Source organism: Lipophrys pholis (genome assembly GCF_963383615.2).
Source record: "Lipophrys pholis genome assembly, chromosome: 2".
NCBI classification, from domain to species: Eukaryota; Metazoa; Chordata; class Actinopteri; order Blenniiformes; family Blenniidae; genus Lipophrys; species Lipophrys pholis.
The window spans coordinates 3,243,887-3,255,938 of NC_137636.1; the positions used below are offsets into that span (position 1 = coordinate 3,243,887).

General features: G+C 42.0%; 1 protein-coding gene across 3 annotated transcripts in view; it reads right to left on the reverse strand.

Moving 5' to 3' along the window:
• The window catches only part of gramd2aa (GRAM domain containing 2Aa), a 45,743-nt gene that overhangs the window by 23,057 nt on the left and 10,634 nt on the right, over positions 1-12,052 (reverse strand). For all 3 annotated transcript variants that reach the window (XM_080458519.1, XM_080458517.1, XM_080458518.1), the window contains exon 2: positions 6,286-6,390. In XM_080458519.1, coding sequence (XP_080314645.1) covers positions 6,286-6,390 — 105 coding nt within the window. The remainder of the gene's footprint in view (positions 1-6,285; positions 6,391-12,052) is intronic.

Genomic DNA, 12,052 nt, shown 5'->3' on the forward strand with positions numbered 1-12,052 from the left:
GATTTCATCAGTGTAGACAAGTTATTTTTCAGCAATATGAAACACAAAGGAGCCGATACAGAGAATCTTTGGTCAAACAGTAGTAAAAAGAGGCACCTGGGAGTGAGATGTAAAGGCTGTAATACATTTCTTCAATATTCAGGCTACTGAGTCTTGTAAATTGTATTAATATACTCAAATTAACCGCTTACGGATTTATTAGAAATTCTTAAACAGAGCATATTGGCATATATAGAAGGATTTAACTTAGCTTTATATAATTCTGGAAGGTCTTTTTTGTACATAAAGTGGACTGTGGGCTTCCACATGGTTTGCTTTTAGGCCCCTTCAATAGTGATGTTAATGTATTTATTTCATCCGCTTGCTTTTTTTCGGATAAATTAGATGCTGAAACACCTTTTTTTGACATCTTTTTGGTTATATTGTTCTCTTCTACTGCAAATCTTCAGGTCTGTTTGGAAAAACAGCAGAAACGACACTGTCTGATAGCACGTAGAGCAGGGCTGTGGATGGTTGAGCCATTCGTTTTATGCAATTCATATTGTGATTCCTTCTTATTGTCATGTTTTTATTGTAATATTACTCTGGATTATCGTCACTCATTTTAACGGGATTCCTTATCATCGAGCCAGTGGGGTTTATAATTTACTGGTTTGACACGGAGTGGATGGTGTATGTTGTGTTTTTTACTGTGAAAATAAACAGAAAAGTATTCCAATATGAAATCAACTACATCACTAGTCCTTCTCTACCTGTCCGTATTACTGTCATCCTTTAGTTTCATTCAGGGTTTAAAAAAAGAAAAGAAAAGTAAAGCACTTTACTGTCTTTAACCACCAACTATGTACTTTGGGAGGGGCAACTTTATGTGGACATAATTCAGCATTCGCACAGCTAGGAATTGTGACATTTACTAGTTGAGAAGTTCCCAGTTTATAAGCGTTCACATGGCAATAACAAACCAGCAACATGGCCGCGTCCGTCAGGGCGTCTTTACTGCCAGAGTCCATAAATCTGCCGTTAACATATCTAACCGTGGCTATAGTCATTCCCCATAAAGCTTTTTGGCTATAAAAAAACAAGTGTGTTTTACTGAGGTGGCGAGAGGGAGCGTCTGAATGACGACGAGTTTACATTACTGAACTTTCACCAGAACCTCAGCTGTGTTTCACCTTGTTTCAAAGGATCAAATGCATTTTTCCCACTGGGAATTTAGATATTTTCCATCTGAGAATCGCTCTAAAGTACACCCGTCATCTTTTCTTTTCTTAACTCATGGCCATTTTGTTGATTATTACTTTAGTACTTCGCGGCGTCTCCTCCATGTCAGGTTTTCTCTGTAAGAGTGCCTTGAAATGACTTGTCTTGTATTTGGAGCTATATTATAATAACATTTTAATTAATTGACCTTCTATTTGTACTTCCGTCTATACTTCCATAAATGTATTTTTTTAGACTGTTCTTGAAGCATATCAATTAATTTGCCATGTTCCATGTACGTGTCATTATAGAACAATCAATAATCACCCTAAAGTAGATTTAATATATGATAAAATATGATATGAATTAAAGTATTGGTTATTTTTTGTAACATGCATTGTTTTTTGGAAATCTATATTAACTGCATTATGGCAGAATTGCATGATACTGTATTGCTAACAGAGTAAATACAATAGAAACATGCTCAGTTCGCAGTGGCTGATGTCAACCCTGCTACACATGAAACTTTTAACAGTGTAAACAAAGAGTACAGTGGGATTCAGCACAAAAAAACAAACAAACAGCTGCTGGTGGCAATAGTAATAAAACTGCTTCATGTGTATCATGATCATTTATCTCACTCAGTAGAAGCCATTTGTCAGAAAGTGAGTTTTCAGTAGAAGACTAAAAATGTTTCAATCATTATAGTTCTACATATGATCCGTCCATCTACCCCAACCTCCCCCAAACCCAGAACTTCTTATAGAAACGTCCTTTTCTTTCTCAAATTCTCATTGATCCTTTATTAATATTCAACTCACCCTGAAATTCAAAATATTTGTTTTTGCAGAGTTCACATTCTTTTTATTCTACTCGATGTCAGATTTAGGCTTTTGGCTGTTAAACATTTCAGTTAAAATATCCAGTTTAATACATGAATGGAAGAGTAAACTGATAGTGAGGAACAGAGTAATCTAACAATCAGCCGGCATCAGACTGAAAACTGTGAAAGTGTTTGTTTTATAATAAATACACCGTTTTCTCTAAAATCTCTTTCTCAGAATGATTCTGCTCCAGAGAACTCATTGGTATTCTGCCTGAGCGTCGTCCTCTGCTGTTTACCTCAAGGTGCAGTTATGGTAAAATGCCCGTCACAGCGTCAGGACGGTCGGCGTGTTTCCTCTGACGAGTTCTGCTCCTCTGGGTGAGGAGAGAACGCCACCTCCGTCCTGAGACCCTGCTTCCTGACGAGAGGTGAACTATGACCTCTGACCCCGACGGGACGATTTCAAGATGGTGATTAAGTCGGGAAATAAAGATGACTGAGCTCAGAGAAAGGTGATGGAACTGGATTTATGTACAATTTTAACCTAAATAAACCTAAAATACTCAAATATTTAATGACATTTGATCAAAGTTCAGCCATTATGTATTTGAGCCTGGAGAAGAATGAAAATCAATTATGTAATCATTTTGGCCTGTTCCAATGCACTAAAGCCAACAAAGTAATAACTTGCCGATAGTGTAGTAAGATGTATTATCCATTATTGGAATAACATTTTACCAATCTAATAAGTTGCTACATGGGTCAAGCAGCAAAAAAAAAATCTTTTCAAAATGTAATAACTGCATATATCCACACAAACACAAATGTATGCCTGCAAAAATGTACTTTTTATTCACAGTAAACACACCTGATAGATAGGAAATGTGATAAAATATGAATATATTTGTGACACTATATTTAATCACAGTGATAACAGTAACATTGTGGGCCTATTTATTAAGATATAGTTCCCATTAAATCTCATTTTGAAGCTCTAAATCAAAAAATACAAGCAATTTTGGTCCCTTTCCACAGAGTGTATTCTAAGTAAATTAAAATCTTATTAGCAACTTTTGTGACTTTGAATACTCATCATGAAGTATTTTAGTGATGCATTAGTATCCCAAACTTTTAAAAATACAAAAATAGGAACATAAACCTGCAGTTATTGGATAATTATCCGTTTCTGGATAGATCGATCATCACTGGGTATGTTATACATCTATAATATAGACAAGATGTGCATTTCAAATCCATTTAAGGTCACAGTAAATAATCCAAAAATCAAGTAGAACTCAGGCCATTGCTGCCAGAGTGAAACCTCTCCTCTGTTTGACCTTTTCCTACAGTTATCCTGTTCACATGACGCTTTCAAGTGAAAACGCAAAACTTTTGTTGCGTTTTTGGGGATTCGTTCACATGATATCGGTGCTCTGAGCCAATGAAAAAGCACCCTTTTTTTAAAAAATGCTCTGACTCCTGCCTCTTTGGAAACGATGCTGTGTAAATGTGTGAAAGTGAAAATGTAAGAACGACGAATGAATGATTGCATGAAGCTCATCCTCGCAGTTGTTTCACATTAAATTGCTGCAGACGACGTGGTCGCCCCCTCGTCATGTGACCCTGTTATGAACAACAGTGTAAGTGTGCTGCTCACGCTGCCTGCTGGTTTCCCTCTATAAATAGGCTGCGGAGACGCTGTGCACTCTCAGGTGGAGAGAGGAGGGTGATTATTAAAAACACAAGCAGCCCTGTGGGGACTAACCGGCTCTCCATCTGTCTCAACATCCAGGTCTTAATCAATACCGCCAGTGTGAGGAGAGAGAAGCGCCTGGGGTTATTCCCACTGCACCGTTCCCGGGGATGTTGGGATGATAGAGACAGATTCGGCGGAACTTCCACTTTTATTTCAGACATTATTCTGAGGGTTTTAAATCAGAGGCCCGGGAGGGAGCGGCTTCTGTCTGTTGGTTTTCATCGAGCTGAGGGACTGAATGGAGTGTGGTGGATGTTTGAAAGCGATCAAATTCTGGCACATGTGCTGTAATGAGGCTTAATAACCTGGATCCTCACACACTGGGAGAAAACAACCATCCACAGTCCCCCTCCCCCGTCATTGTTAGAAGCTGTGGTTTGGAACTGAAACCCAAACTTGCTAGTCTGTGCACGCACATGATTCCCAGAGCCCTCGGCTGCGAGGAGGAGTGAAGCTAATTACCAGCTCAAAGATTCCTAAATTGAATCCTGAATTAGAAAGCGAACACCTCCCACCGGCGGCCGGCTGCAGCCGTGATTCGGCTGGAGGAGACAAAACTGGGACTGAGATGATGGAGACGCCGGGAGACTCCAGTACACGTGAGAAGATTCAAAAGTGTGAAATCCTCCGGTGAGACAAAGTGAGGGGGGGGATAAGACCAAACCGCACCAAGCCGCCCACATTTCAGTTTGAATGAAGGATTTCTGAATGTTTTTAAATGAACATTTTTTGTTAACAACAATTTTGATCCATACAAATTGAGAAGCACAACACTTCCTGTACTAGTTAATAACGTTATTTTGTTATTTTACAATAAATTCTGTTCATGATCATAACTATTATTTCATGTGTGTTTTTCATGTTCAAGTTTCACCTGAACTTTTTAAAAACATTTTTTGATGTTTCTTTTATGTTTAAATGTTTTAAAGGTGTCATATTATGCAAAATTAACTTCCTAAAAGTTTCACAACAGTAATAATCGTCCCCATACCTGGAACGACGCCCCAGAAGTGAAGACAGTCTGTCCTCTCTCTCCCTGGCTTGTTTCAGTTTTAAAAAGTGTGTTGCTCCAACCAGCCAATCAGAAATCAAACCCTATATAGTGTCATCGGGGGTTTAGTCAATCCCAATCAAGGTAGGCTCTCCCTTTGGCTCCTCCCACAATTAGGCAGCTCTGCTCTGGCACATTGCACCACGAGAGGAAGTACTTCCTCCTCTTCCCAAGATGGGCATGTGTGGGCGGAGCCAGTCCAGCTCACACAGACACAGCAGATTCTGAATGCAGCTCCTATGATCCAATATTCAAATGAGGAAAATCAAGGAGGAGCTAGAAACTTAGAATACTGAAGGTTTCTGGACCGACCAGACCAAGTGAAAGTGTTGAATTTTAAAACTACTGGATCAGGTGCCTTAGGCTCCATTTACATGACAACGTTTTCAAATAAAAATGGAAAACTTTTGTTGCGTTTTACACGGCAGCAGTATTAACAGTAGTAAATTTATGAATTGAAAAGCAAATGTAAACATTTGCTTTCAAAACTCGTGTTTCATTGATGTAGAGAAGCTTGAAATACTATTTTTCATGCTGTTGTAGTCTAAGGCTTAACTTAACTTTACAAAAAAATACTGTGGATCCCCCCCCAAAAAAATATAATCAAAAGCTGAAATATTGTAATTTCCAGTGTCTGGAGAGACAAACAAGAAGCACAGAGTGCTCACCGAGTGACTGACATGTGTGCAATGTGTTCGTCTCATTCAGCGAGTCTCCCAACACAACATGCTTCAGCACTAAATCCCATCGCAGAACAGATTCCCCGGGATTATACCGCTCCTGCATCGACTCCCTCTTATATAACACACACACACACACACACACACACACACACACACACACACACACACACACACACACACACACACACACACACACACACTTACACACACACACACACACACACACACACACACACACACACACACACACACACACACACACACACACACACACACACACACACACACACACACACACACACACACACACACACACAAGCAGATTCAGTCTGCAGACAGACATGCAAAGGATTAATACATTTTAGAACAAGTTCCAGTTTTTTCTAAGGCCTCACGGGAGGAAAAACTACATGATGTGTGTTTGTGTGTGTGTGTGGGTGTGTGTGTGTGTGTGTGGGTGTGTGAGTGTGTGTGTGTGTGTACGTGTGACCATTGTTTCACATCAAATACAGCTGAAATAAAAGCACAAAATAAGTGCTGTGAAAATAAATCTCCTCGGGCTGTAACTCATGACCATGCACAGGATACAGATGGTGTGTGGTGGGAAGAGGAAAAAAAAAAAAAAAAACGTGCAAAGATAGCAAGTGTAGCAGTCCTGTGTGTGTGTGTGTGTGTGTGTGTGTGTGTGTGTGTGTGTGTGTGTGTGTGTGTGTGTGTGTGTGTGTGTGTGTGTGTGTGTGTGTGTGTGTGTGTGTGTGTGTGTGTTTGCCTGAAGTGGCCGTGTGTGTCCTCGTCCTTGGAGGGGTCCAGGTCCTGTGCGGGGATCAGGCCTGTTTCTTCGCTGGGCTCCTGCTGCTCGGTCATGCTCCTGGCCCTGCACACACACAAACACACGGCTCCATGTCAACAGCGCCGCGAGCCCATCTCCACGTACATGTTTGTTTTTTTTTTGTCTTCGGGTCCGGCTTCAAAGCCGAACATTTACGGGGCAAACGAGTGCACTTCTCAGAGTCAACACATCGGTGACGCAACATCGCAAAGTCTGATTCAGCTGCTTTGCGCCACAATCGGGGGAAAAAAAACAAACCCCAAAACAAAACAAACAAAAAAAAAACAAACCTGCACTTGTTCTCAGCCAGACGTCCACGGAGAAGTGGAGCACCTCAGGGGTTGTGCAGATGGCTGACCTGACGCACTGCTGGAAGCTGACTCAAACTTTTAAAAATACACTCTGCGGCACCAAACGTCTCTCCGGAGAAACTTGTTCCCGGAGAACGGCGGCCGTGAGCCGTGTAAGGTGAGATGTGCAGACTTCCACAAACAAGTGGCGCATGTAAAGACGGAGCTCAGCCAACGAAGGGAAGGAGGAAGGAGCCGCCAAACCACAGCTTCACCTTCACTGTGATGGATGACGGGCCGCCGTGACGGCTTGTTGACTGTGATTTGCATGAGGTTCAGAAAAGATGGAAAGCTTCTGGGGGGGGGGGGGGGGTGAAACACAAACTGTACGACAACGAAGCAGAAGAAGAAAACAGCTGAGATCAGACATCAGAAACAAGTCTGCGGCCTCCACAACTATCAAGGCGTAATATTTGTTCCAAATATCCGGTGCATAAAAACTAACGGTCTGGATGGCGTGTAATAGAACAGAAGATCTTATATAATTTCACATTATCAGCCCTGAAAACTTCTTTTAGATCAAAAATAAAACGCTCCAAACATTAACAATGGGAGAACATTCGTATAGACGGACGACCCAGTTGGATTGTGATTGCGGTGACTGTCAAAATAAAAGTACCAAGTCCAGGAGAATCTGGAGTCATGACACTGTCCATCACATGTGCAGAAAGTTTATTTACTACAGCCGTGATGCGCATGCGGAAAAGCAGCGATTCAGAAAAGTTGCGAATTCTCCCTGTTTCCACGGCGATGGTGTCAGAGCATTTTCAATAAGTTCCCACCTCCGGGGCCATTTTCAAAAGGTTGCGTTATCAGTGGCTCTGAGCACCGTTGTCGTGTGAACTGACACCCAAAACGTTGTGTACACGGGGCCTACGCCGTCTTTATGATTACCTTCTTGTTTATCAGTCAGCAATCACCAGTTGTCGACATTTTTTTTCTTCCCCTCGTCTTTCCCACATGCACAGCAGACAAACACACGCCCGCACGTTACCTCGCGCCGTCCTCTGGGAGAGTGGAAGTCGTTACCACCTGCTCTGCCTTAATTACAGGTGCTGATGGAAATGAGCTCCTGCATGCAGTTTCCAATGTATTATCTCTAATTGGCCAGAAGCGTTACGTCAGTCGCTGACCTGCTCAAACAAAAGCAGCTTTCTGGAGCTGGAGGTTACATCTGACTGGTTATCTGTGATCACAGGGGGCTGAATGGGAAGGTGAAAGGCTCCATTGTAACAGACAAGGACAGGGTCTGTGAGGTTTTCTCACCTAAAGACGGCTTTCAGGGGATTCAGAAGGGGGTGTGTGTGATCCCACATGTAGTCCTGAGGGTAAAAATCAAGGCTCGTGCTGCTACGTTTCTCTTGGAAACATGGGAATCATCGTTTAAAAGAAGTGCTAAAGTTGTTCGTTGATGTTTATTTAGTTTATTTAAGTAAGGTTTTGTATGAATGTTAAAGCTGAGGGATAAAGGTTGGCGTTATGGAATGAAACTACGGCCCTCGTTTACGCCCCGTTTCATGTGAAAAAACGCTCCGTTATTGCGTTTTCGTTTCAGAAGAATTTCACGTTCACACGGCAGCGTTCTGAAAAAACGATGTCCGTTTACACCAAAATGGCAGAAACACTGAAAATGATGTAGTGAGCATGCCGGGCCACGAGTTGGCGCTGTTGTTTGTTTATGCAATGAAACCACACACACACATACGTGTGTGGAGAACAATATGTTAACGATATGTTAATATGTTTTTGCCAGTCAACACAACAGAGTTGGAGGGTTTTCAATGCGTTGACATGTAAACAGACCAAAACACTATGAAAGTTTTGAGTTTTCACTTGTAAATCATGTAAACGAGACTGACGAACTGGACAGACGAAACTGAAAAATAGACTGATGATCTCAATTGTTGTCCTACATGAAGACTGGTCATGTGTTTTCTCTGTCTGAATTCGGTTAGAGACTGAGATTATCATTATTATTATTTTTATTCTAACTGATAGGATTGAGGGAGCGGGTTGTGTGAGCAAGACTGTCTGGTGTTTTATGTCTGTCTTATTGTTGTCCAGAGTTACACTTATTAAGTATTGTGCTGGATATTGAAACTGCATGTCAATTGTTTTATGTTCTGTGTCTTTGTGTTTTGTGTTCCTTAGGTCCCCCTTGTAAACGAGACGTTGCATCTCAAGGAGCTTTCCTTACAATAAAGTCAATAAATTCAAATTGCCATGTCTGGAGAGTCGAAACTGTGAAAAGGACAACGAATTCCTGACTTTGGGTTTTGGGATTGAGACGATCTGACTGACTGTCGTTGGACCAGACAGTGGTGCAGTGAACTTTTTAGCGAGACGCTCATTGATTCCAGAGGTGGTTGACCAGGGGAGGCTTCCTGTCTGGAGGTATGTATGTTTTCCCTGTGAGTGCAGTGGTTTCCCCCAGGTACTGCAGTTTTCTCCCACAGTCCAAAATCATTTGAGGTCAGTTTGTGTCCTGGTTGTGAGTGTGTGTGATTGTCTGTCTCTCTGTGTGTTTGTACTGTGACGGACTTGCCCAAGGTGTACTCTGCCCTTGCCCATAGCTGGTATGTGCTACCCTGAACAGGACAGAGCGGGTTAGAAGATGGACGGACGGATGGATTTGTGGGGGTTTACAGACTGAAGCGACATCAATGACTCCCTCTGAATCATCCAGTGACTGGAGAGTTTGAACTGGAGAGTCGAGGACAATGAACAAGCATGTTATCAGCAACTCTCAGGTTCATTGTTACTCCAGTACCCTCTGCTTTAGTCTCTAATTACCTCAGTTCAAGGATTCCCAATGAGTTATTTGAAGTTTTCCACATGTGGATGATGGATGTTATCTTTAGTCAAGGCATGTTATCTGTAACTTCCTGACCCTTTGTCACGCTAACCAGTTAGTCATCACTTTACTCTCTGGTATTAATAACTCGAATCTTCTACAAGTTGAAGAGGTTAAGGGGTCTTTCACTTGGGAGGGGGAGGGGAGCCGAGACTTTTCACCCCTTCATTTGGTGGCTAATGTTCAGCAACAAACAACCACGATATAAAGTCATCAGCCCAGACCTCGGTGAGTCTTCCTCACCACTTCTTCCTCACCACTCCACGTCTCTTTTTTCCGCGTCTGCTTCTTCTGATTTGCCCGGTTAGCTTTGTTTGTTTACTACCCAGAATGCACTGGGCACTGCGTCACCACCTCCCCCCCCCCCCCCCCCCCCCCCCCCGCCCGCTGGAAACATCGTTCGTAAACGACCAGAGACCAGAGATCGCTCGTTCGCGGAGGATCGGAGTTCGTGGGAGTCAAAACTAATGTGTTGGTTTTTTTTTGCGTTCTGATTCTTTCGTGTACTGTTGTATTTTGGATACGACACTGAATGTGTTTCTACATTAAACGATAATGTTATCCAGAGATAAACAATGACATCAGTTGGTGTGTGCTAGCTCATCATTACCGCGACACCAGTAACATTCATTGTCCTGATTTGAGTTTTCATTCAGTAAAAGTATTATTAAATACCTTTTTCTTTTTTGGCTTTTGTTCAATTTCCTCATTTCATCATGAATTACAGTCTGAAATCGCATGAACAATAAAAACAATATATTTCTTCACAGATTTAAGGGAGAGTTCATATCTATTAACATGTAAATGTGTAAAAACAATAGCCAGACGTCATTTGCATATTCAGTCTGGCGGCTCGGCCAGTTCCTCCCACATGAAGTAACACAATACAACAGGAGATTCAAAGGCAAAATAATAAGTTCGTCATCATATTTTTAGTTTAGATAAAGAAAAAGTTCTTTTCTTTCTTTTACCCAACATCTGGGTCGTGTTTTGTTTGGTTTTCTTTTTTTTTTTTTTAAATGACCTTGTTTGAAATCTGTGTGAACAGACAGACTTTGGCTCACAAACTGTTTGCTCGCCGTCTGAAAAAATCTCATGAAACACACACACACACACACACACACACACACACACACACACACACACACACACACACACACACACACACACACACACACACACACACACACACACACACACACACACACACACACACACACACACACACTGGGGATAAACATGCTCATTATAAGGTTGGCTGTGGGCTTCTTTCAAAAATGGGTTTTATTTAGTCTGCTTGGGCTTTTTATAACTAGAATTAAACAAATCAAAAAGTAAACGTGCCTCAACGACACTGCAACCTGTAGTTGTTGTTTTTTTTGGTAGACTGACTAGATTAGCACCTCTACCTGTGTATTATCTCCATTTAAGACTCAGGCTTGACTTTTCTTGTTCGGCAGTGTTAAACCTGTTTCAGGTAAATAAGCTTCATGTGACGCTCCATGCTACTTGGTCGTCGCTTCTTTAATCATCACAACACACTTCAGTCTGCCAGCAGCTTGATGAGAAGTTTAAAATGTAATAAAGAGGCTGAAGCTCCGTTTCCTCGACAGCTTTTAGAGTGAAAGCAGAAAACCTTCTGGAGCCACTCGGAGCAAAGCTTTGAAAACGGATCCCAAGGTGGGACCTTTCGAAAACACTCCCACTCTGGAAAAGGGGGAAATTATTTTTTATCGTATTTTTATTTTTTTTGCCATATTCACATTAACTTTGCTGTAATTCTCTGATGTGTTTGAGAACGTGCTTCCACCACCACGTCTGACTCCACAGTATATGTTTTTGCGATACTGATTCCAGCAAGTTATACTCGTGCAAACAAACCCAATGAACACAAAACCCTCATTTGAATTCTTCTGTTTGTACGTGATGCTGCTCATGGTGTTATTCTGAGTCCATCACCCGCATGCAGACTTAAGCCACAATCCATTTCTGTAATTTAACATGCTGCACATGCAGGATCTTAATAAATCAGGCCCGGGGTGTCAGGGGCCTGATCCCTGGTTAAACCCTGGAGCGGTCAACAGTTCATCACAGGGCAAACACACAGAGAGTAAACCACATCCAGTCATCCACACCTACTGTTTACAAGGCGGATACACCAACACATTTGCATGCGTTTGGACTGCAGGAGGAGAAAAAAAAACTAACAAACAAGCTGCTCACAGAAAGCCTGGAAAGTCTAAAGCTTCATAACAAATCAAAGAAAATACAGGAGGAGTCTGCATGCTGAAAGTCACACTGTCTGCAGCGCCGAGGGTCACTTTTCCTGGAAATGTACTTTCTGTTGAGACGAAGGGTTTCAAAGTGTGGGAACGTTAATCCTCCGCATGTTCAAGTCATTGTGCTACGCCCCGTGCTACGCCCCGCATTTTGGTTGTTCGTTTACGAGACAACGGCACTCGCAACACCAGAAAATGCAACTTTTTGAAAACAGAGCGCCCGA